Source organism: Coloeus monedula (genome assembly GCF_965178545.1).
Source record: "Coloeus monedula genome assembly, chromosome: 6".
In the NCBI taxonomy this organism is placed as follows: Eukaryota; Metazoa; Chordata; class Aves; order Passeriformes; family Corvidae; genus Coloeus; species Coloeus monedula.
Genome location: NC_138786.1, coordinates 35258500 through 35285211, shown reverse-complemented (window position 1 = coordinate 35285211; position 26712 = coordinate 35258500). Strand labels below are relative to the sequence as shown.

The 26712-nt window shown below is 36.8% G+C and overlaps 1 protein-coding gene across 3 annotated transcripts in view; it reads left to right on the top strand.

Annotated features, from left to right (window-relative positions):
• The window catches only part of STXBP6 (syntaxin binding protein 6), a gene marked incomplete at both ends in the record, with an annotated part of 56391 nt that overhangs the window by 21356 nt on the left and 8323 nt on the right, over positions 1-26712 (top strand). For 2 of the 3 annotated variants that reach the window (XM_082282792.1, XM_082282791.1), the window contains 2 exons: positions 21282-21412; positions 23182-23347. The exons of the other annotated variant lie outside the window; for it this stretch is intronic. In XM_082282792.1, coding sequence (XP_082138918.1) covers positions 21282-21412; positions 23182-23347 — 297 coding nt within the window. The remainder of the gene's footprint in view (positions 1-21281; positions 21413-23181; positions 23348-26712) is intronic. 3 annotated transcript variants of the gene reach the window in all.

The following is a 26712-nucleotide window of genomic DNA, read 5'->3' as shown; positions in this document are numbered from 1 at the left end:
CTGGCTGGGAAATGGCACAGAAGAGAACCACTAGGAGAAAGCAGATTGTGACAAAGGTCCTTGTCTGCTCTCATTTTATCTTGACACTTAAGAAGATTGTCATACCCTGGTTGCAGTGCTCTGATAGGAAAGGGAAGTGTTACAGGTCTGAACTGTGCAGACAGTACTGGTGTGTAATAAAAATGTGCAGCTCTAAGCATTGAGAAACAGTGATAGATGGGCTGCAATCCTGGATATCCCAGCCCCACTTCCTGAAACTGCATAGAGCTGAGCCCAGTAAAGTAAATAACGTTTGATTTGAAATGAGACTTTCACTTGCTTATACCAGTATGCTTTAGACTTTTACAGTGTTCTTTTCACTGCTCAGCATTTTCCTTTAGCCACATTGAGTCCATCTTTGTCAGATAACGATTATTTAATCTTCTCCCCATTTTATATTTCTTCCCTTTTTAGTATTGGATAATATATTTTGTTGAAATGGTCAGTGATTCCTTTTAAAATTGATGATAGCACAGTCTTTACAAACCTTCTGATTCATTTATTTGGTTTAGTATTTCTGGTTTTGCTTCTAAGCCTGGACTTTTTTAACGGGAGTTATATGGATTTGTTGCTGTGGTACCAATAATGCCTTGTTCATAAAAGATTCAGCAGTATAGCTAGCTTCCAAGCTAAAATAGTCACTCTTGAGTCTGTAAAATTGTCTCTGCATGAGAAAAAGGAATTATACAAGAATATTAAAGGGGTTTTTTTTCCTTATGTAGATCAGAGTGGTCTTAATACAGTTGCACTGAGAAAAGAAGGCTCTTATTGTGTCTATGAAGTCTTTAGTAAGTTCTTTAACCAAGCCGAGAGGAGCAGGGGGCAAAGGAAGCACAGATAATTAAGTGTTAAATTCTCTATATTCAGAAAGAACATAAAAGGATGTTATACTTAGAATATAGAAAATCATGTGTTTCAAGAAAATAAGATATGCATTTTGCCTAATTTTTGGCATAACTTCAAAAATGTGCATCCTGGCTAAAAATGAAAAAAAAAAAATCAAACCCATCTAAATAGAGATGGTTGAGGTAAGGGGCAGAGGTGAACAGTCTAAAACCTGTTTACTATGAAATAGCCATTCTTTGGCTTTCACTATTCTCTGAAGTAAGTCCTGGTTCAACTCTTCAGGTGGCATTTAGGCATTAAAAACTGGAAATAGATTGCTTGTAATGCTTACATTTATATCCTTACTTTTCTCCAGGACATTTCTTTTTTTTTTAAATTTGAGGATTCTAAATAAATCTTAAACAAGACCAACTGGAACTGCTAATGACACTGAAGTTACTTCTCTTCTTGCTTTGGCTGAACTTTGTTGTTCTTTTGTTTCTTAAATCTGTAAAACATCCGATCTTAAGTCCTCGGTATAGACAGTCATAAAAGGATTGGTATTGATTGCATCAGTTGATGAGTGGATATAAAGGCCACATGTGTAAATTAGAATTGGACTGGGACTTACACCTCTTGATGGCCTGTTGACCAGCTGGACAGACTGCATAATATATCATAGTCTGTGGAGAGGGACTTCATGTCTTCTCTCTTTGGTAGATAAAGTTCTCAGTAAAATAGGGTATCTTTTGTTAAGTTAGTTTGGCTTTTAATATATTGATAGTGATACCCCAGAAACTTACAATTTCACAGTATTTTTTAAATCTGAGTCAACACTGTAGTATTTTTTCTGTAGAACTATAAAAGCATTATTCACTAAAATGAATACTTTTGAGGGGTCAGTTTTGTAATGTAAATCAGTGGACAAAACTGTTGAAGCTTAACCTAATTGACAAAACCTGCAACTTTAAAGGAAGGTTATTTTCTTCAGGAATGTTGACCCTTTTTTTGTTGGTCAGCTCTCATCATATGAGTTTTGAATGTTAAGTTAAAAAAGTAGCTAAGTCTGCCATTGATCTGTAAGTGTACCACTTTCTTTCTTAATGCTTTTAAGCTCAAAAGTCAATGCATGTAAGTTACATTCTGAATTTTATGACTTTAGTTCTTAGTTCATTGATCACATAGCAAATATAATTTCAAAGGATGTTGGGCAGTAAACTTTTTTCTTACATCAACTTAAAAACTGTATAATTAATTGATATACCAGGAAATTGTTCCTAATCTGTAATGAAAATACATAGTATTAGTAATAGGAGGTGAAGAAAGTAGTGTCAGTTTACTTTATGATGGTTTCATTGGAAATGCTATTTTTAGACTATTGGAAGAATAGAAAAATCTTGGACAATAATTAACTTTATACATTTGTACACGTGCAAATTTTCTCTAGTATAGAGATTGACAACAAAGAGACTTAGGCTGTGGTAAAATCTCTAAGCATCTTCTAAAATATATTCTTAGTTCATGTAGGATAAGCAGAAATAGTTCATGGAATATCTTAGGGGAAGTGCTTAGATGTAACTTCTGATCAGTGTTCAGAATTTACTTTCTGATTTGCCAAAGCTGAATATGAGTGCATGTATTGCAGTGATACTGATTTGCTTTGCAAAGGTATCACTCAGGACACAGTCCCCTTTTTTTGTCTGCAGCTATTAATCATTTAAGTAATGCAACTGTATTTTCATTAAAAATTTTATAAAATAGTTTTACATTGGACTTTTTTATTTTGAAAAGGCCAGTTATTGTCTTTTGAGGAGAACATGACTAGCTGCTGGTCTAAGTAGCTACTACTGTAAAGGTTTAATATGTTCGAGACTTTTGGCAAGCTTTGAAAGAATTTTATTTCACAAAGGGTAAAGGCTTAAGGAAGCTGAAAAACCTGTGGAGGTATTATTGCCGCTACTGTAGCTCAAGTTCAAGCCATTCAGTTCATGTCTTAAATGTCAAATTTTAATGTAGTTCCAAGCCCTTGAAAAACACACTGATACATTTAAACTAAGCAATTTACAGTAAAGATAACCAATTTTATTCTTTGCTGCACCATTTGTCTGGTTTTACCAGGGAGTATGTATGGATGACTCTAACAGGTTAATTTCAGGACAGCCTTCATGGACTAGGCAGCAGATAAGCCAACACTCATGGTGATTCTTGGCTGTAACTGTGAAATGGGAAGAAGCTATTAACAGCAAATTTACAAGCAATGAGGCTTAGAATAATAGATTATATTAGTACTGTGTATTAGAGGACAGAAAAATCAAGCAAATGCTCTACTAAAACATCAGATAGGACAGAGGAGCTTTTCTTTCGGGATGGGAATTTTCTGTATTAGGGGTATGTAAAGCAAAGAATAAGAACATAACTCCCAAGACATCATAACCAACTGACAAAAAATCCCCTGTTCACAAAGGTAACTGGAAATACAAAAATGCATGTAAGTTGCATAGTAATAAATTCCACACAAGAAAAATAAATTTCATACAATTGTTTTGTATATGTTGAAAATCCAGTTGTTAGTCCTGGTGTTTGGAGATTCTTCTTTTTCTTGGTATGAGTTTAATTTTGAATAGAGGCAAGAGGAAAAATGTATAATCTGATAGAAATACCATGGGTTTTTTCTTGTACTTTATTCCCCTTCTTTAAAGTGCTTGCAGTTTTTATAGAGTGGTCTGCACAGTAAAAATGACTGACATAAATGTTAAGAATATAGAATTTGATTGGAAGTAAATGCTGACACCAAGAGGGCAGTTAAGTGGAATAACAGAATTATTTCTGAGTAGTAAGTATGTAATTTCTGTGTATTTTTAGAGTCCATTCAAGATCTCATTATAAGCTTATGTAAAAGTGACTTAAATTGAAAATTACAAATCAAATTTAATTTGCAAATCTGCTCAGTGCTAGGCCCATAGACACTATGTTTGGCCTTACAGAATTGGTCTAAGTGTTTAAGACCCTGAGCTGTCAATAATTATGCTATAAGTAAAATATTGGTGAGGGTAAAAATTACGTATTATGTAAAACTGACACCAAAAGACAGAATATCTATAGCTCACTGTTCTACATTACAGCAGTAAATTAATGCTTGTAAAGGAATTTATGAATACCCAAGTAAATCTAATATCACTCACTCACATGGGAATAGAGTCATGGAGCAGTGTAGCAGCACGGCTTTCACTGTCCTTGTAGGCAGATAGGGTAATTTGGATAGGAGAGGTGGACTGCGAGGTGAGGGGAAGAGCTGAGAGGACCACAGGGTTCAAAGACATGATTCTGTGTCTCCTCAGTGGTTCAGTGTCTAACTGGATAGCTGCTGGTGGCATGGTGGGTGTGGAAGCTCATCCTGGAACCAGTCCTAGTTCATGTCCTTTTCCATTACTAGGCTAACAGAATGTGCTATGCTTCCCTGAGGTTTGCAGATGATACAGAATTGGAGGTAGGACTTTTAATAAGCTGACTCTAGATGTGGAAATGGGGCAACAGGAAGGGACTTCCTGATGTTGGGCCAAAACAAGTGTGAAATTCTGCACCTGGCCTGGAATAATCCACTGCTTGGGGTGGAGGGCTGCCTGGTCAAGTCTGGAGCAGCCTCATGGGAAAAACAGGCTGGACAGGGATCAGTGGCCCACTATTGCAGCAGCAAAGATGATCTGCATGTTGAGCTTCATTAGCTGGGGCATAACCTGCAGATCAGCAGGAGTGATTATTCCCCTCAGCTGGGCATGCGCGACTGCATCTGGAAACCCACTTTCAGTCTCCTAGTTTAAGGTGCATAGTGTTAAATTTGAGACTCCAGCACCAGTCAATTAAATTATTGAGGAAGGTGTAGCTTAATGACAGGAGGAGACTCTGAGGAAGTGGGTTTTGTTTAGAAAAGATCAAAAGAGAAGACAAGGCCGAGGAGAGTGATCTATTTGCAGCCTTCTATTTCCTAAATTTTTCATGGCTGTAGAAGGTAGAACTACATTCTTCTTAGATGTGTACAGTAGAAAACTAGAAGGCAAAAGTGACAAGTGTTGGGGAAACCCCAATTAGTTAGAGAGAAGAGAAAGAGAAGGGGAGAAGAGAGGAAAGGAAAAAATCACCATGGGAAAGTGAAGTTCTGCATTTGGTTTTACTATCTTTTGCAATTAAGCAACCTCACTGAATGATGATGTTTGCCCCACTTTGAGCAGGGGTTTGACTTAGTGACCTTCAGAGGTCAGATTCATTTTTGTGATTCTGACGTGTATAAATGAGCAGGCAACAGTGAAGGAACTCTAGCGTGTTTTGGCAAAGTAATCTCAGTCTGTCATGAAATCAGGAAATATTGGTAATCTGAGTGCTGTGTACAGGAGCTTCTTTAAAGTTTCGTGATGGAATTGGTACAAGCAGCAACAACTTTTCTGCAGAAAAAGCAGAATATTAGATTCAGATTAAATCTCTGTCAACATGCTGGGTGCTTTCTGAGGCTGTCTTGTATACCAGCGGACATTTTTTCCCCTGAAGATTGAGTTTGGATCTATCTGTTAGTCCTGAATTGAGTTTGCTTTGAATGACAAGTACAATACATAAGAACTAGGATGCTGGCAAACGCAAGATGTTTAGTGAGAGATGAAAAGTTCTATCAAGAAAAAACTAGCTTGGTTTTATACTTGCTCCTGCTGAGTATTGACAAAAGTATCTCTGTTCAGTCATAAATTAGTTGGTTATCTTTTCCAAAATTTAGCAGTGTAGTATGGGAAGATTGGAACAATATTATGCTGTGAGAGAAATTGAATTTGATTTTAACTTTCCAGAGGAATCTCCCTCATGGGGAAATCCCGCAGTCAAGTCTTACTTATTAAAGTTGGTATTTGAATCTTTTTTTGCTTTTCAGTGGTGGCTGTTACATGTTCATTCTTGAACTATTGGATGGATGTAGCTTTATTTGGCATGTTTCTGTATTCTGCTGTAGAGTGGGTGGGCTTGATGTGTTCTGCTTTAGTTTAGGTGTGGCAACAGATATATGAAAGTGAACACAAATTACCTGTTTTCTCATGATTTAGGCGGCAAGTGTCCTGAGCCTTCTCAAAAGATTACAGTAAATACAAGAAGTAGCCACGTTTAGGGTCTTAAGTTTTAAATAAATCAGAATAATTATTTTCATCTGGTCTTGTTTGAACCTTCTAGGTCTGGCGGGAAGAAATCAAATGCATTTTCCATATCAAGTGTGTTTCCAGAGTTTCTTGTAAAACATATAGTGTGGTATATGTTATCCACCCTGTTACCTTCAATGCACCGCAAAGGACTGAAAAAAGTCAGTCATGAGATAAGATGCCATGAGACAGAAAAGCTGCACTGTCAGATTTCATTTTTCAGGTTGTGCACGTCTTTAGATCTGCTTGTGTTTAAAGTTCATAAATTCAAATACTTAGTTTTAGGAAACCTGCCGATATTTTTTGTGGGTTTTTTCACATTGTAACAGTCTTGCCAGGTACCAAATTTGCCTTATTGTATGCTGGTCTGCACCTCAGTTCCTACTACAGGAAAGCTGAAAATCAGTTAGAAGAGTTAAAGTACAGGGAGATGTAATAACCAGTTCATCCACTTTAAAATACACCCCTCTCATTGCATTTTGCAATGAATACATAGTGACAATAGTAGGAGCAAACCTTCAAGGTGTTATAATTCTGCTTGTAGTATCAGTTCTCTCTATATTCAGATTGTTGGGGATTTTTCAGCATTTCTTCATACCCAGTCTGTTCTTAGTGCCTTTTTCTTTTTTTTTACCCCTCCCCTCTGTAAAGTGATCCTACCGTATTTATCCTAGTTTGGAGAATTCTCTGTCCTCCAGATACCAACATGGTTTAGGGTTTTTTTGCACTACTGTAACATTGTATTTTTCCTCTCCTGATTTTTAAAAAGCAAGAGTTTTTTAAAAATTTGATTGCAGTGGTACTAATGTTCTCTGTAGAATCACCCACCAAGACAGCCAGCAGCTCCATCCATTATAGCTCTTGTACCAACATTCACAGCATGGCTGGAAGCTAAGGGGGCACATCTGGTGCCTCAAGTTCAAGCTGTTGAGTGTCCTAGATAGTGAAACTGCTTTAAATATTTGAGATTTTAGATCTCTCTGATCCAAACTCTCTGTATGTTTCATGCCTGTTCTTTGGGCGTTTTTTTCTCCATTTGCAGCCTTCAAACTGTTGCATTTATCTGCTTCAGAATATCTTTAGTCTTAACCTTTTGAATGTAGGAGAAATCTGGATCTGGGGAGCAACTCTTTTTTCCTTCCACCTGTTTTTAATTTGGCTATAAATATAAATGTATTACTAATACACAAAATCTGCAAAAGATAATAATTGGTTTTTCCCCTCTCAAAGGCTGTTATTAGTGTACTGTGTCCAGGAACACTGTGGATATTGCTTTAAAAAAATGTATTCTTCCCTCAGTGTGAGTTGCTTTTACCTTATCCTTTGTGTACTGTCAACTCATTTATACTTTCACTGGCTGTTTTCTGGTAGGAAATTGGTCCAATACAGTCAGGCAAAACACACACTTTTAGCCAAATAATTCATACCTATCTACTTGGACAGATAAAATTCTATTGTTCAGGTACTTCAAAACAAGAAAAAAAAGAAACAAGCAGTAGTGCTTTTAACAGACATGAGTTTATTTCTGGCTACATGGCAGTTTTTTTGTTTCAGATTGGGGTTTTTTGCTTGGTTTTGAAAAGCAGATATATGGGGTAGATGTGTAACAATTTTGGTGCATTTTATACTTTTCATAGAAAGAATTTTTTTATTTTTCAGTTTTTCACAAAGTATGCCACAGCAGACCAAGCTTAGATGAGATAGTACCCAAACTCTAATCTGCTGATCTGTTTCAAACCAGGTGTTAGTATGCATTTCCTGTTCATAGACCTTAACTAAGAGGACCTGATTTGTCAGATCAGTTGGCCCTGTAGGGAGGATTAATAACCCTTCAAAAGGCCAACTCAGTTCACAGAACGTAGATGTCTTCTTACACAGCTTTTGAGATGTACACTTCACTAATTATCTCCTAGTTCCATCTGTAAATCTCTAAATAAGCCAAAGTCTTGCATTTTAGTCTATATATTGGAAATGTTGAAAATAGTGGCTTATTTCTTGCCCTGTGAAGGAGGAGAAAGACTTATGGAATTGCATCTTACTGGAGGAGGGTCACTGGTTTTAATCTTTCAGAAAAAGTGACATATAAGTACAATCTAGTAGCCAATACCAAAATTCTTTGGTGCATGCTATAGCACTTGGATGTTATACTACTGAGTGCTTCCTATTTATTGTGCATTGAATGGTCACCACTAATGTGTAGTATAAAAATAACTTTCTTAAGTTCTGACTTCATTTTTTTTAATTGGTTCTTTGGATTTCTACTTACCTTATGTATCAGTGAGATATTTCGGTTTGGAGGTACAAATATTTTAAACAGTTTGTTTTTTTTTTTTTTAATCTTATGCTCATTGGGAGCTTTGTGACTTGATAATTGGTACTTGGTAGAGTGAAATTGAGTGTACATTTGTAGTAGTAGCTTCTGTTGTTGGCATTTATAGAGGATGGACAAAATTAATTCAGTCTACACATACTTGTTAAATAACTCTTCAGTTTTGACCCGGAAACCAAAATAAAACATTAGTATGTTTCCAAACTGAATTTTATTTTCTCCTGTGGCTTCATATCACATTTCAACTGTACCTTTAGATCTGGCTTCTTAATGTTTGACTTAATGTGTCAAAAAGTCTTTCTTGTAGTGAAAGAACCTATGCCATTGGGTCTGTTAGTTTTCCTTCTCTTCACTGTATCTATTTTGGTAGGATGACAGTGTTTGGAAGGCTTTAGCAAGTGTCTGTTAATCTGAAAACTACTTTCATTACAAGCCAAGCTAAAAAGGAGAAAAGGATTGTGGGCTGTTGTTTGCTTAGGGTTTTTTTTGGTTGGTTATTTTGGGGGTTTTTTTTAGGTTTTGGGGATTTCTTTTTTTTTTTAATTTTGTACAAAGGGAAGCAGCATGGGGACAGTAGTATGTAAAATAACAAAAATAGAAGAGGCTTCTTAAAAATCTTTTTAGGTGGTCTTTGTACTTCAGCCAGTGGGCTATTTTCCATGTTCTGCTTTTCTTTGGAAACAGTTGTCTCCAAGTTGACCATGAGCCAGCAGTGTATCCTTGCTGCCAGGAGAGCCAGTGATATCCTGGGGTGCATCAGGACAAGTGCGGCCCGCAGATTGAGGAAGGTGATCCTGCTCCTGTACTCAGCCCTAGTGAAGCCACATCTGGAGTGCTGTGTCCAGTTCTGGCCTTCTCAGTACAAGAAAGACAAGGAGCTGCTGGAGAAGGTCCAATGGTGGCTCCAAGGATGATTTGGGGTCTGGAGCATCTCCTGTGAGGAGAGACTTGCAAGAGCTTGGCCTATTTAGTCTAGAGAAGAGACAACTGAGAGGGGATCTCATTAACATTTATAAATATTTCAAATCCCAAGAGGATAATGCCAGACTCCTTTCAGTGGTGCCCAGTGACAGGACAAGGAGCAATGGTCAGAAACAAAAACACAGGAAGTTCCACCTCAGCATGAGGAAGAACTTCTTTTCACTGAGGGTGGCAGAGCATTGGAACAGGCTACCCAGGGAGGTTGTGGAGTCTTCTTCTCTGGAAACATTCAAAAACCACCTGCACAAGTTCTTGTGTCACCTGCTCTAGGTAATCCTGCCTTGGCAGGGAAGTTGGACTGTATGATCTCCAGAGGTTCCTTCCAACCCTGACAATTCTGTGATTCATAGCTTCACAGCTGATAGATTAAATCTGAAGCCAAATTTCATTTGAGAATACAGAGGATGGCATACCCTTCCACATGACTGGGCAAAAAATCTGGTGTCTAAAAGGACTACGTGGAGTATATTCCTGTAAGAAATATGCCCATAAAACAGCAATAAGTAATCCTGTAAAATAAGGAACTGTACATTTCTATTCACAAATCAATAGGCCTCCTTCCAATGAAAAATAATTTAAACTGAAAAAAAGCTGGTGGCATGCACTTGAAATGTTTAGTCTTAAATCTAGTAAATTTAATGAACCTGCTGAAAATCTTTGAAGTCAGTAAAATTGTTGAGAAAGAACTGCAAACAGTTTTTCTGATGTTGTTTCTTACAATTAGTTCTGGGGAAGCACTAATTCAGACAATTAAAAAAATATGTGTTGTAATTGACTTGCTGAGATTTCATGGAAGAAAGCTGCAGACAGCAATACATTTGCCACAGGAGTTTTTGGCTTTTCTGACAACCTACTGGATATTTCCACTTAATTAAGTTTATTGTGATGTCTTGTATCTATGATTTTAGATATTAATCTTTTGTTCAGTTGAACAGTCTGAGAATGTACATTGTCAAAATACTTTATTATTTAAGTACCTCATCATAAATCACTTTTCTATGTGACTTTGGAAAGTCAGCCTTTTGTGTAAAGTTTTGAAAAAGTGTGTGTAGGCATGAAGTTCCAATTTAGAGAGGTGACCTTCACCTTAAACTTGTGCTAGTTATACAGTCTGTGTTCTGGGATATGTAAGCTGTTAGGAAAGTCCTTCAGCTGTCCTCTAATTGCATATCAAAGTGAGACTTAGCAGTGCACAATTCTCTTTCACCACAAAATGTTGCTTGACGGACCTTTCTTTAGTGGAATAGCTTTTAAAATTACTGTTCAAGGAGGTTTTTCATTCCTTAACTGCTTTGTATGAAATACAAAAAAAATTACTCTCTGGACTACTACTGGATACCTGTGATAGAGATGAGACCTGCTGATCTGTAAAACACTGCTTTTGTGTGAGACATATAACATGAGCTTTCTCCCAGATCTCATAGCAATAGTACTGCTGGTCTTATTTTAATGTACTTAATTCAAGTTAAAAAAAAAAAAAAAAAAGAGAATATACATACTTTAGAGATTTTTTTTTCTACTTTTGTATCTTAGGCTAAGGACAACCTGAAATGCAGGTGTTGTAGCTGTATTTTATTGTGGTTGTTTATTTATAAAAAATAATTCAGACAGCAAAAACCATCATCGTGTAAAAATGTCCCTTCATGGTAATTATTACACTTGCAGCAATAAGATGCAAGAAAAGATGGGCATGTGGCTTAGCCTGAGTAAATGTATTGTGGGTTGTAAACTGTGGGTAGAGTATTTCATAGGCTGAGGTACTGGTTTTTGTTGTTGAATGGATGGGATTTACATAACTGGCTTTTGCTAAACTTTTCCTTCCTTCTTGACCTGTCCTGTAGTCAGTCCTTGTACCTCCCCGCTGATACGTTTCTGGGGAGTTTATTGGTTTGGGGATGTGTGTGTTTTAATTTCTTCATAGCCTTAGGTGGTAAAAGTCTACCAGACTTTTTTAGTTGCTTATATTGAGATATAGATGTTATCATACCACATATGTATGTGCAGGGTTCTCTAGAATTCTGAGAGTTTGAGTTGTAAGTGTATGGAATAATTTGTCCACTGCTGTTCTGACTTAGGCCACTGTATAGCAAAAACTGGGGATTTTGTCTTGAATGGCTGTTAGTAGTTCTTTCTTGCATCTGCTGCATGGAAAGTATTTTCTTCAGTAGCAGTCTCATCTGCTGTGTTTTAGGTCATTGATCCAGTGCAAAATCAAGAAAACACAGTTTTCTAAGTAACTTTAAAAGCTCCAGTAAACCCTCTATCCTGTTACAACAGGATTCTCCTAGAATGTAGGATCTTAAAAGTCATTGGCCAATTTGTTTCAGAACCTGAAGCCTGTCAAGTTATCTAAGCAAGCTTAGAAATGGAGCACTTTTTTGTTATATACCATGCTCTTTGTATGAGTTACTGAGTAACAAATTCAGCCTTTAATTTTCCAGAGCCTCTTCCTGTCTCTCAGGACACTTGCTGTGAAGTTCAAACATTGTTTTCAGGCTGGTGAGGTAATTCCTAGTGTACTCTCTGCTGCGGATGCACATCTGTTAACTTGTACGGGAATTACGCCAAATTCTACTTAAGTTCACAAGTACTTTTGTAGTATTGATTTTAATTGGTTCCCCACAGTTGCAGGTGCTGAAATGACCAGAATGTGATAAAAATACAACCCACACAGATATTCACTGTAGTCTGTATCTTGAGCCTTGATTTCTCAGCTAAATTGAAGTGAGATTTTCTGCAGTGTGCATAAATGCTTACAAGGTGATTTTAATGTATCCCGTTCAGCAAAGTCTGTGTAGGATGTTGCCTTCCTTTGAAGGAAAATAGAGCAAAGAAGATTGAAGGTATAGATGATCCAGACAAATAGAATGAACTGAAGTTCTCAATCACCAAATAGTCTCCAGTTAAGAGACGAGGCTCTATCATGCCAGGACAGGGTGAACTGCTAATGTAAAATGCTCTAGGTCAGGATCAGCAGGAGCTCTACACTAATTAAGAGGGCCCTGATGAAGATTCTGGTGTCTGGGTTGTGGGAAATTCATCCTTCTTCCCTGGGACCTGGCTGGAATACCTATTATCTTTCCCTACAGTAACCCTGCTTTGGTAGATCTGCCTGAGCAGCATCCTGTCCTCTCAGCTAGGTTTTAACTAAAAACATACACACAATAAATCTGCTGGTTTTGACTAGAAATATATGGAGTCCTCAAATGCAGCTGGCTGTGTGCAGGAAAAAGGAGGTGGGAAAAGTTTGAAAGTTGGCTGCTTTGCAATATAAAGTAGTAAAAGGCAATTCAAACAAAACCTGGAAGTTCAGTCATCATTCTGGAAGTGAAAATGTGTTTAATAAGATTCCAGATATTTGCAGTTAAGCAGAAGCTTTCTCTCTGGCAACAAAATGAAGTCTGCCATTCTTGCCACTGTTACCTACATCTGTCTTTGCTACTATGAAAAGCAGTTGCCTTGACATCAGTAACTTAAACTATATTGCTGTAGTATTTGAAGAATAATTTAAGCAAGCTATTAATTTAAAACTGAAAATTTTCTATATTTCTAGCTTTAAAATGTTGATGGAAATGAAAGATGAGTCTTCTGTCATGTGTATGGATGATGGGGGGGTTCAGGTGTTTGAATAGTCATAAAATCTGCTTTTAAGGCCAAGTATTTACTTGGTTCTATGAAAAGTAAGTATCACTAGGTGAAAAAACAAAAGGCAAGGCACTCTGCCTGTAAGCAGCAGTTTGTTATTAATGCAGTCAGTGTATGTTTAGAAAGCATACAAGCTCTCAACAATTCTCAACAATTCATACAGGCTGTCTTCAATTCTCACAATTTATGGTGTCATACACATGAACAAAAAAAAGTTTTTTTCATTGCGACTCAAAGCAATTTTTTTGTGTTTTTTAAATGTAAAGGCACCTGAAAACACTTTTGTCTAGTCCCTTTTCTTGGGAAGATACAGCACATATTTTAACCTGAAATACCAGGTTAACTGATTTTTTTAATGCTTGATTTTTCTTTTACTATTCAACAGATAAAGGTAACTTGCATGTAGAAAAAGAATTCGTTACTTACATAAAGCTACATTTTGAAGAATGTATGAATATGTGTTAATTAAGGGTAGATGTATTTCATACATTTTTATCCTGAAGCATGAGTCTGGCAACTTGCTACAGGCAGTGATGCAGTAGAGCTGATTTAAGCGGACAGATGATGCATATTGTTTTCTGAACTATTGGGAAGGGCTGTGGGAAAACTGGTATGTGTTTAAACTTAGGAGTAGTTTGCCTCTTGTATCTGAAAGCTTCTCTTTTTTCCAATTTTATGTCAAAACATTATGCTGTGCATAAAGAAACAGAAGGAATCAATGTTTGGTTATACTGCTATGTATTTAGGGCCACTTACATCCTCATGTCCTATTTGGCAAGTGGAGAAGGTGGGACTGTGCTGCTTGTCCCTGCTTTCAGTTCCTTAGATCCCAGATGGTGAGAAAGCAGCACTGTCAAATGAAGGAAGAGGAAATATGGGCAAAAATAGGAGATGCCATTCTGTGAAGTCAAGCCTCAACTTCTGAACATTTTGACACCTGGCAAGCCTTGACCAGCAAGCGGGAATTTAAACTTGCCCCAGTTTTAGCTGCTTTTGTTTATTTTCGGTGAGGGTACCTGTCTTTTGCTGCAAACATATCCTTTCTTTGCTCTGTATCTAAAAAAAAATTAATCCTGGAAGTGGCAACGTAAGTCTGAGTTCTTTTTACCACAGTCTTCTCAGAGCACCTCTTTGTATTACAGATAGTTGGAGTCTAAGAACTGTGGCAGATGTGCAGAAGGTAATAGTTGGGCAATCACAGTGGGAAGACTCAAAGTTCTAGAATTAATTCAGACTGCACATTAAATCAGTATTCATTAAAACTGTTCTGAGAAAACATTAAACACTACAAGTTTTGGTGCTCAAACTCAAAGCTGGAATTGACAAGTAGCAAACCTCACAACCGTCACCTGAAGCCGACTGCAAATAGTTTTCCTAAAATTCACATGGTATATTAAGACAGTTTCATGTGTCTTGTCCTTATTGCTCAATACCTAAGTAAGTCAGAATGCACCTGTTTGCTCCATATTAATTCTCAGCTTGATTTGTCTGATTGGCGGAAAGTTCTGGAGGTTAGCTTGTGGGAGCATGTCCCCTGAACAGTAGTAGTTTGAACTACCTTGGAGCCTTGCAGAACAGAGTAATACAAACTTCTACTATCATAAGCATTAAGGGGATATGATTTAGTGTCCTTTCCCCTGCCTAGTCCTCGTTTCCTTGCTTTGGGAAGAAAACAGGGTGGGTAAGATTTTGAAATGGGGGGAAAACAATTGTAAGGTTGTTATAGTGACAGAAAGAAGAGCTGCTCATGTTGGAGGAATAGAGATAGATCATCTTTTCTTGCCTTGTGTTTTGGAGTTACATAGGTGAGAATAGCAAATGGGGGTCAGTCCTCATAGATATCTTAATGTTGTCTTTTCTTTGGGCCTTTGTACTTCGACATTTGAAAGAAAATCCAAGAAAAATTTATTTCTCAAACTTCTGGGGCATTTCCACAAATTACTTGTACTTTGTCCTCTGAATCAAAAAGTCCAGTTGCAGAATTTAGTAGCAACTGGACAAAGATAAAAAAAGTCACTATTTTTTCCATGATCAGAAACTGCAGATCCTTAGGTATCCGTGCCCATGCCAATCATCATGGAACTAGATGATTTTTGAGGTCCCTTCCAACCCAAACCATTCTAAGATCAGCCTAACTGGTAGCCATATCATACCAGGGTTGTGTATGTGACTGTCAGAAATTTAGTCAATGAGCTATTTGCAAGTTTAAGAAATAGTTGTTTCCTTGGCAGCTAGGAATGAAGGGACTTGCAGAATAAGAATTAGGTGTAATTGAACAAACAGAATTTTAGAGGGAAAAGACAGCATTTCAATATGTAGCTCTCAAGAACTGGAATGTATAGAGGAGTATCTCTGCCACAATCTGTTCATAACCTACTCCTTTTTCTTAAGAACTGGCTTGGGAAGAAGAAACATTTCTGACACAAATTCTAATACATAATTTTATCTATTTCCTAGTAAAATCTGTATTAGCTATTAAATAATATTTTTAGTTAAAATGTACTCCTGCTTTTAATTTTGCTCTCTTTATTCTGTCTGAATCAAAAGCTGTTTAGGGAACTCCTGGCAATTTTTAGACTTAGTCTCAGTCTGAAGAGTTCTGCTTTATGAGAACTTTAGGAGTTCTGCTACCATAAAGATAGGAATGATTCTAAAAGATAGGAATGATTAAATTCTAGATTCAGTGACCATGAAATCACATCACACTGAATGGTATTGAGTTCAACGTTTTCTTCATCAGAGATGTTTTTTTGAAAGGCTGTCTTGAGTGCATTCTAAGGATTTTTCCACCCCTAGTTATTAAGAGCCAGTTTGGAGAACTGTGCATAATTGTTTCCTTGTGAACTGGTGGATGAGTATCCACTGTACAGCATTTGATATACAGCTAGATCATGGTATAACATTTAATTGATAAATATTTTTCGATAGAACTTCACATATAGCCAATGCCTTCAGAGGACTTCACAGGCCTACTCAGGAGCAGGTCTCAGCCTCACTTTCACAAATGAAACAGTTTCATGAAAGTGAGTTTTTGATTATCTCAATTTTTTTTGTTCGTTTGGTTTATCAAGAGCTGGTGACACAACAGCAATATAAGTTAAGGCTGTTTAATTTATCAATCTGTACAGTGCCCAGATAAAGCAAATCCTTGTTACATTGTGAAGAGTTGCAGCAGCCACTGCCTGCTTCAAAATTTTATGCTTTTAAATTTCTCCCTTCAGTGCACTAGAAATGCATCACAAAATGACTAAAATTTTGTAACGTATTTAAGCCATTTGTCATGAGATGCCTATTTACCTAGAGTTTGAGCTATTAAATTTATAGATCCAAACTTAAAGAAAAATAAATAAAAGTTCATAGTGGATTGGTTTAGAGCTTTCAGACTGTTTCTCAAGGCAAAGTATTGTGTGGTAGGTATTTAAGGGATTGGTTTTCAGCTTAGGTTTTTCATTCAAGTAAAGTTACTTTAGAGGAGAAAAAAAAAAAAAAAATACATTCTAGGCAGCAGATGAGATGAACTGTAACTCCATGACAGTTTATAACTTTAAATACAGCTTTCTGTGTACGAGGAGCTGTATTGATTTGCTGCTTAAGCTGCTGGACATGCATGTGGGACTGGATTCTAAATGAGGTCTGGAATTCAAATACTTCTGTTTCCATGTGTTCCAAATGATGAGAACAATGACTTTTCTGACTCCGTCACATATTCTCTAAAGCTAGTTCTGATCTATTTCTGCCTTGTATTCTTTGATCTGATTTTGAAGTGAGTATTTCACTTAAATGCATGCTTCTCCGGCGTTAAATACATCTGTGAAACTTAATACTGCAACCTATTTTTATTTATTATGCAAAATGGTTAAAATGTCTTCAATGCCAGAAGAACTAGTGCTGTTTCTGACTCATCAACTTTGGGTTGTATGTTAATCTAGTGTTAAAAACAAACTAAAACCACATAGAAAGAAACGGACAAGTCCAAAAAAGTGACAAAATCAAACCTCTCAATGTCTTCCATCATAAATTGCTGTAGCTGATTTCTCACACATTTTCTTACTTCACTGATAACTGTATGTTGCTTAAAAAGAAGAAATCTTATTTCCATCTGTGACACACAGAAATGCCATATGAACCAACCATTTATTGATGGGTTCCAAATAAATGTATTTTGTCCACGCTGCTACAGCTTCTTGTTTGGAAGGCATAGTGTTACAATTTAAAAATAGTCAAAGCAAACAAAAAAACCACTTAAAGTTGAAGCATAACTTAAATAATTGCCTTCTATTAAGGTAGATAATGATTGTGTAAGGTCTTAGCAAAAATACCTAAATGATTTGTCAGAGAGGGAATGTGTCTAGGTTGCTTCCACATTTTTTCATTTTTTAGAAAATACTTTTTACATGTTGGCAAGGTAACCCCCACTCAGTGGCTGGTGAAGTGCTCTAGTTTTTCAAGCAGCATAATGAGCAGCTAGTGAGGATGGTTTTCCTGACTGCCAAAGGGTTTCTCAGAGTTACAGTGACTGCCATATTACTGTCAAGCTGTCATGGACTAAGTGATGGTTTTAAAGCATGTTTGGTGGGTTCAAGGGTAGCTGGGTTTTTGAATGCTATAGAAATGCAAGCTGTTTCCTAAAATACTAAGACACAAAAGGTGAAATGCAACTAGATCTGTTTGCACAATAATCATGAGTGTGAGATGTAAAGGAGGAACTGCCATTTTCCCAAGAGGATTGCATCATTTAGCTTAAGGCTGAATTTCTGCCTAAGGTGACTGACATACCCAAGATCCTTTTAAGTTCCTCCATAGAAGAGTAGCCCTCTTGGCCTCTCCCAGAGTTACTGTGTGGTGGATGATACAGAAACAATCATCTAATCGAGGTGCTTCTGTAGTTCATCACTAACAGGCATTTTTGGGAGGTGATGAAGTTTGGAAATGCAATGTGACTCTTTCACTGCAGTACAGAGCACTAATGGCTTCAACTGAAGATAAAGCTGCTGTTCATAGATTGTTAAAAGTGCTGTGTAGAGAAGTTTGGAGAAGTAGATTTTGGATATGTCAAATGAACCAATTTCTGGAGATGCTGAGATTAGATATTTAGTGTTTAACTATCATCTGTAAAATTTGGTATTCTCACCTTGAAAGATGCAATGACCCCTGTTTTCAAGAGCACTAGAATGCATGCCATGTAGATGCCTTCAGAACAATGAGAAGTTTGCTGTATTAAAGTTTAAGGCTATACATTTCGTTACTGGTTATCCATGAGATTCTGAGGGGGAAAACAAGTGTTTGATCATGCAATCATTCTGTCTGGTGCTTCCTAGTGTCAAACCCTTTGTTTTGTAGTGCTGCTAGTGTTAATTATATATGTGACGTACATACAGTATGCACAGTTTTTTCTTTTTAATACATGGCTGATTCAGCAGTAGATCATTGCCCATTTTGCGTGGAAAGAGAATAATCTGCAGGCCATAAAAGTTGTGCCACTGTTAAATAGCCTTCAATTAGTACTGTTTTGTAGAATATATATGAAAGTTGGTCTAGTAGAATTCTGTAAAGTATTTCAAAGTGGTCATTGGAGTTGACAAAAAAGACATGAATACATAAAAAGTAAATTTAGAGAAGATAGGCACATATGTCTGTACAGCTTTTGAGTTTGTTTCCCAGTCAGTGCCGTGTAGACTTGCAGTAGAAACAGAACCTGCATATACGCTGCAGGTATAGATAAGTTTCCTGACACCCTTGCTTTTTTAGGATTGTTACATTTGGATGCATGGGCCATTGAGCAAGCAATGAATCTTTAATACTAATCTCCCTTCTTAGTAATATCAGTCTTTGCATTTCAGTAGTCATTCTGGTCTAATTTTGCTGCTACCTTTCTGATACAGCATTGGTCTTCTGTGCTGTGTACTATTTGATGTAAGATTCTAAGTCATGTACTGCACCATGCATCAGTTTGGCTCTCAGTGCTTCTGCTGTCAGTGAGGAGATTTCTGGCAATCTGTTTACTACATTCTTGTCAATAGTCTGATCAATATACTGAGTCCAGCTGTGCTTTCTATTTCAAGGTAACTTCTTAAAATCAATTATCTGCCTTGTAGAATGCTAGGGGTTTTTTTGTTTGGTTTGGTTGTTTTGTTTTTTTTTTTTTAACCTACTAAAATTTCCTTGGAAATTAATTTTCTGTTCATCAAGTTCAGTTCTGATAAAGGTGTTTGGACTTTCACAAACACACACAGAACTGAAAACGTTTAAATCTGAGATGTTGAAAAGAGCTTTTCATGTTAATCTGCCTTTGCTAATCTGTTCCTAAGTACATTTAACATCAAGATGCTGATCTGTGCATTTTAAAATTTTGATCCTAAGAATCAATATTAACTTTTTAACTTCATGGAATGATAAGGTATTACATCAGTATTTACTTACTGTTTAACTGTGTCCCTTGGTATAGAAGTGCATGCAGCATGCACATTTTCAGAGTGGGAAGTCTCTTACTTTTCCTGGTTGTTTGGGCCAATGGGGTGCACAAAAATAAGCAGTCTTGCTGTTTAAGTCTTGATTATTTTAGAAGCTTTCTTTAACTGCCAGCATCTAAAAGCAGAGAAAAGCGACTTTTCCAATAATACTCTTATTTGGCGGACCATATGGATGACATTATTTTTGGAAAGAGTTTAAGTAGAAAAAAAATAGATGACACACCAGCTTTAGTAGATTATGCAATACAATGATTATACAAATTATTTCTTCACAGAAAGTGGAAATGTGTTTGGGAGTGAATTAACATACAGCAACAGATAAGTAACATGTAAACAAAATGCATGTTTGACTACAGAAAGTGCCTAAAGCTGCTTGTAGAACTTTCATGGAGTTATACTGATTAGAAGAAATTTTTTTTAGGGAAAACATCTAATGCAGCAAGTCAGTTTTCCTGCTGTTGAAAAGTTAGCCTTATTAAGTACTCTTTGAAAACCTGACTCTGACTTAATGATACACTAATTTGAGCATTTATATTGCCTTTTTTATTATTTTCCAAAATAAGAGCAGTCTTCTTTATTTGTGTTTTTAAGCATACATTTTGTTTGTAATAAGTAATATCATTCTTATTAATGGTTGTTATTTGTGGTACCTAATATTTGGAAAGGGACGTGTTAAGCAAACTTTAGTTCCTTAATTCTTATACCTCTGTTTTTCACACACTGTTTGTCTGACTTGATGGATTTACAGTGTAGTAAGTGCATATACCTGTGTCTCTTGACTGGGAATCAAATGTCACAAATGCTGGTAGTGTTATACAAGCATGATCTATATGTGCCGTGTTATGAAGAGACCGGAAAAAATACTTTGTTTTTTTCAGTCAGCAACATGAAATTCAGTCGAAAGTAACAGGATTTTTTAAAAAGGTACATATACTTACATGGTTGTGTTGTTGGGGTTGTTTTCCTTCTCTGTTTCCTAAATTGAGAGGATGAGAAAGAAATTACTAATACTCAGTGCTGAGTATGAGGAACTTAAGCAAATTAGCATGGGGGAAAGAGAACAGTAAGGTAATTGATGGTGCACCTCTCCTGTGAGGAAAGTCTGAGAGAATTGGGTTTGTTCAGCCTGAAGAAGAGAACGCTTTGGGATGACCTAATTGCAGCCTTCCAGTGTCTGAGAGCCTACAAGAAATCTGGAGAGGGACTTTTTACAAGAGTATGTAGTGACAGGACAAGGGGAAATGGCTTCACACTGAAAGAGACTGGGTTTAAGTTAGATATTTGTAAAAAAAAAGTCTTTATTGGGAGGGTGGTAGGCGCTGGAACAAGTTGCCCAGAGAGGTGGTGGATGCCCTGTCACTGTTTAGGACAGACTGGATGGGGCTCTGAGCAGCCTGGTCTAGTGACAGGTGTCCCTGACCATGGCAGGGAGACTGGAACTGCATGTTCTTTAAGGTCCCTTCCAATGCAGACCATTCCGTGATTCTGTGATTATAAGAATGAAATGGAAAGACCTTTGTTGTTATTTTGGGTTTTTTTTTTACAGGATGTTGGTAACTTAAGTTGATGATGGCTAAAATATATCCAATTTTAAATAGTAGACAGCTTGTTTGGCATCATACCACCATTCTGACAATAAGGAATATGCTTTTCAGTATGTTATACTGGGAAGAGAATGCATTCTACTGTCAGAATTAGTGACATGTGTTTGCTTCATGGGACATTGTAGAAAATACACCAGCAAAACAGCTACTGATAAGTGAAGTAAACAGCCTGTTTCTGAATCACAAAGCCCATTTCAGTTATATTTTTTTATATGTTCAGTGACGAACAAGAAACCAGCTCAAGCATCTATAACGAAGGTGAAGCAATTTGAAGGCTCTACGTCATTTGTCAGGAGAACGCAGTGGATGCTCGAGCAGCTTCGCCAGGTCAATGGTATAGATCCTAATCGGGTGAGTTTGAACAGTTCTAGAAAGTGAAAACTGAGCTGTTACTTAACTGATTGGTGAACCAGGCATTCTTTATTCAAAAGCCATCTGGAAATATAAGATACAAGTTTAAGTGCAGATTCTCAAAAAATAAATAACTCAGTGGAATATGCGAAGTAAATTTTAATGGGAAACAGGGGAGGAGGTTAAAACTCAGTCATATGGGGTTTTTTCTTCTTGTCTTTCCATACTTTTCTTTCTCTTTTCTTTGTGAAGAGCCAAGTAAGAACCTTGTTTGCTTCAGCTGTAGGCCTCTTGTGGTCTACTTTGGCATGCAGCTGTGGTGTGAGATAGAGCAATAGGTAGAAGTAAGAATAGAAGGGGTTACTGAGGTTCGAGTTTTTGAAATCTTGGGAATCCTGCATTTTTTCTAGGACAGTCCTCTCCTCAGATATTTCGGCATTTCTTACCTTATGCTACAAAGTGTGGTAGTGTCCTTTAGCTGCAAATGGCAAGTGAACAGTGATTTAAACTAAAAACTACCAAAAATAAAATAAAACAAATCAACCCTATATTAAATAGTTGTGGAATTATTCCTTTAATTTGGACTATACAGCCCACCTTGAGCTATCTCAAGACAAAGTTGTACTAATATGTAATAGGCTTATGAATACAATTCTCCAGTAGTAAAACAACATAATTAGAAGTTAAAAATGTGGCTCATATTATGTGCTCACAAAGTGATTTAGTGTTCTTTTTATAGCAAAATATTTTTGTGACTAACTCCCTTGGTTTCTTCAAAGTTGTGCTCTGATCAGCCACCTAAGCATCTTAACTATGGTGCATCAAATTGTGTTACTACTCAAGTCTTGGTTAGTACCTGAGTACCTAGCATCAAGGCCAGTTACTACCTAAAGTCATGGTACAAAAAAGAAGCCCTTGACCACTGCCCTATGACATGCAAGGAGTGGAATTATATTTTCTCTGGAAGGAACTATAAAAACAAGGGAAATGACAAACAGATAAGGGATATGAGTTTTAGGCCCTTTTATAGCATCTGCCATGCAGCTATGTACGTAACAGATTGAAAGTCCTACCAAGCTCTTAAGCTTAGAAATGTTTCTTTCAAACTCATCTCCCTGTGAATTCCTAGTGTCATCAGTTGGAAAAGAACATTTACTAGATTAGGTTGCAAAACAATGTTTAGCAAATATTGCTAAATATATAGCACTACTTCTTGCATAAAATCCTTTTATTTTGGCAGCTGATGCTGGTATACCTGCACTTCAGTTCATTGTGGGAGTGGTCATTTGTTCATGTTCTCCTGAGTCCTTTGCAACACTTTATGAAAATGCATTAATTACAATAACTAGGACTTGTTATTTGCTTAGCTTATTTATTTGGTTGAGTGTGGATAGCAGAGCCACATCTTCTATAATATAGTGTGACCATAGGTTTTGTGTTGAGAGGCATAAATGCTTGCATAGTATAGAATACACAAGTAGCTATATATCTGTAGATAGCAAGGGTTTGAGAATGTGACCTTTAATGTTTTGATCTAAATTTTGTTTTCAGATGTTTTTGTCATAGCTGACTATTCATCATTAAAAATAACAGTAAGAAAAAAACTTCCTGCCTGTTTGGACTTTTTCATCCAAAAATATGCAGTAATACCAGGATGGTTATGAGTTGCATGACCTTTCTGTATTTTGCAGCACAGTGCATTTTAAAAAATATCTCTCCAAATAATTTCTAAAACTGGAATAATAGAAGTGTGGGTTTTTTTCTTCTAGGATTCCCCAGAATTTGATTTACTATTTGAAAACGCGTTTGACCAATGGGTAGCAAACACAGCTTCAGAAAAATGCACATTCTTTCAGGTTCTACATCACACTTGTCAGCGATACCTTACAGACAAGAAGCCAGAATTTATCAACTGCCAATCTAAAATTATGGGAGGTAAGCAAATCAAAGCTTAATACTTTGCAGTTGGACATGAAATGATTTGCATGTGATTTATTCTGTGTTCAGATGAGCTTGCAGCCTAATGGCATCTTGAAATCATGGGTCTGAACTTGCTAACTTAGCTGTAAACTATGCTTCAGCATTTCTCCATCAAGCACCACTTCACACTCTTCTGTTACCTTTTCATTGCTGGTTTTCAGTTCCAAAGGTTACATGCCCTTTCCACCTTGTGAGAAGTTGTTCTCCTCCCTCTTTTTAAGCAACCCTGATTTTGATTTGCCCCTCTGCTTTTGTTCATCCTAAAGTGTTTCTGGGTGGCCTGAAACATCAGCTAAAAGCCTCTTCTGCATCCCTGTTTCCTCACAAGTGGAAGCAAGCGCCTGCATAGTGCCTAATTTTCAGCTGGACTTAAACCGTGACACTTTCATAAGTCATGTATCTTAAGGTGAATTTCCAGGATTAGATTTAAAAATATATGGTTAGGTAAAAAAAGTGTGGTCAATATGTGAAATAATCAGTGTTGACCATCTACTTCCTGAGTAACAAAACCTATTTTGGGAGGATTTTCACATATTTCACAAAGTATTCTTTAGGGAAATAAAATTGTTTAGTTATTCGTAGTTACTCCTTTATTTGGAAATTTCTCAAAATAGGCTCTTTCGTTGTGTGCTCTAAACCAGAACACTTAAAACTTTTACATCTCTTGTTCAGTGGGAATAAAAATTTGTTTTTCTCAATGAGCTCACAAACAATAAAAGAGAAGTGCAAGCTGACTTGAGATTCCATTTAGTTGGGTTTTCTTTTTTTCCCAGTAGGAATAGCTTATAAGTACAGGGAGCCTTACTCTTTTTTTCTTGTAGAAATTCATCTCTCATACATCTAGAGTATATTCCTGTATGTTATTATCAGAAGTATTATTTCGTGCAGAGACCTTTATGTGTTCTTTTTTTCTCACTGTTATTTTGTTCCTTTCCTCTAAAACACCAAAAATAAATGTGAAGGGAGAAGCCATCTCCAGTTTGGTGCTTTCATTTTAGCTACTGAAACTAACAGACACAGATAACTTTGTCAATTACTAGTTTTCTTTTAGTATCTTCTCAAACTAAGAAAAAATGTGCAAAATTTCTTGTGTCTTCTCTCATTCCTCTTTTTCCACATTAATAGGATTTCCTTTGTTTTCTTTTTGGTGTGGTGGTGGGGAGGGAGCTGCACTAATGGGTGAAGATATACTCTACAATTTTTCTATTTCATATGCAAAGTCTCATGTTGGTTATCAGCCTGCTAATGTTTCTCATTTCCATCCTTCCTGCAAATAAGTTGTTATTAATAAATCGCCACACATATCGCCTTTGAACTTGAATTATTCTCCTATGCTTGACCTGTCCAAAATTGAGTTCCTGATTCAACTGACCCAGTTATTAACTTTACCCTAAACAAGTGTCATCACAGTGGAAAAAAAATTGACGCTGAGGTTCATAAACATATGCTTAACTTCTACTTTTTCAACACACACTAGACTCTACCATGTCCCATGAAGCATACCAACATTCTCCCTTTGACAACTTCCTGGATAAAGTGGGAGTATTCAGTAATCTCTGATAGCAGATGGTGACCATTTCCATATTCCTTGCATGTCCTTCTGACTGGGCACAAATGTGGTCTGTGTGTGTACACACACGGTGCCACATATAAACACCATATAGGGACTAATAAACCTCCTCATGGATACAGTCCTTCTGCTGTTCTTCAACTATCAACTTTTTCCTCACACTGGGTGATACACTCCCTGTTGGTAGGTTTGAATTTGACAGAAACTGTAAGAACTGTAAACCAAGTAATAGCTTGAATTTCAGTGACTTGCTGTGTGTCAGCCTCACTGAGCCAGCTGTATGTATCAAAACCCATTATGTCCAAACCTGAAGTGTACCAAGTGGTATTTTCTGGAAGACAGAGTGAAATGTGTTGTTAATCTCAAATTCATCCTGACTAGAGAAACTAAGGTCCAAAGCAAACCAAAGGACATAAGCAAACCAAAGGACATACACCTGAAAATATAGCCTGAAATTTATTGTATCCAGTTGAGCATTTACAACTTGGATTTTTTTGTTGTTACTGTTTTGTTGGTGTATTTTGCTCACTAGTCAAAGCAGTATATTCAAATAATACTTAAATCTTGGTGTGGTCAGATTTCAGATGAGGCTTGTCATTTCATCCCCTCAACCAAGGGGATAACATTTTGAGTGATACTCTTGTGAACTTTCTGGGGATGTGGAAAGTAATAATTTTTCTTTTGGATGGTTAGCCAGTTTAACTTCTAATACTCTACAAAATTTTTTAAAAAATAAATTATTAGAATATGTATATGCATACACACACATGCTTTTTAAAGTCATTATATAGATAATTACAATATATGTGTAATGTATATCTTGTAGCTAATACATATTTTCAAAAATAAATTGCCACCAAAGAACACTTTTTCCCAAGTGGAACTGAAGATGAAGGAACTTGAAGGGCTTGTTTACAAGCTTACTTATGTTATTGAACCTTATTCCTTCCTAAAGGATAAGAGTGAAGAGAGTGAAAGTCATGCTGCTCCTGTTTCTGCAGGAAGTGCTCAGGAGCTTAGCTTTAAGTAAATAAGGGTGTTCTTGTGGAAGTCCAGACCCTCTTCATGGCCTTCCTCCTTGTACCTCCTTTCTCTCTCTCACACACACACAGGCACACACACACACACACACACACACACACACACACACTTGCCCCTTTAGACCAGAGCCCTGCCACTGACTCTTCTTCTGCAGAATCATTTTTTGCCTTATTTTCATTTGAGTGTCATGTTAGTATAGTCTGCAGAGTTGAATAGGCTAGACTGTTTTCTCTGACTTGATTAATGGCATCAGTACTTGCAGCAATAATGAGAACTGACTGAAGGTGTGGGTGCTAATTCTGAGAACAAAAGAACAAATTCAGGTTTAGGCACGCTGTAACAAGATTCCTCCTACTAGTGTCTTATATTAAGTATTTCAAGATTGTCTTTTGTTTAGAATTTAGGTGAGCCCTCTCCATAGTTTACGTGCATTCTGGATGTTATGGTGGAGAAGAAAGGGCTAGAGGGCTTTTATTGACTGAGGTAGGAAATATTTTCCCCTTATGTACCTTTATAACATACAGGTTCTGATATTGGGATGTGTCTTGATTTGGAGTATCTTTGTGTTACGTTGTTATTTGGTGGCCATGTTAGGTTGTATTGCTTTTACATCAGTAATATGAAAAGCAAAGTTGGAGATGGCTGGTGTGCAGAAATTTTGTCCCTTAGAGGTTGTATTCATTAGAACAGCTTGATTCTTGATATAACA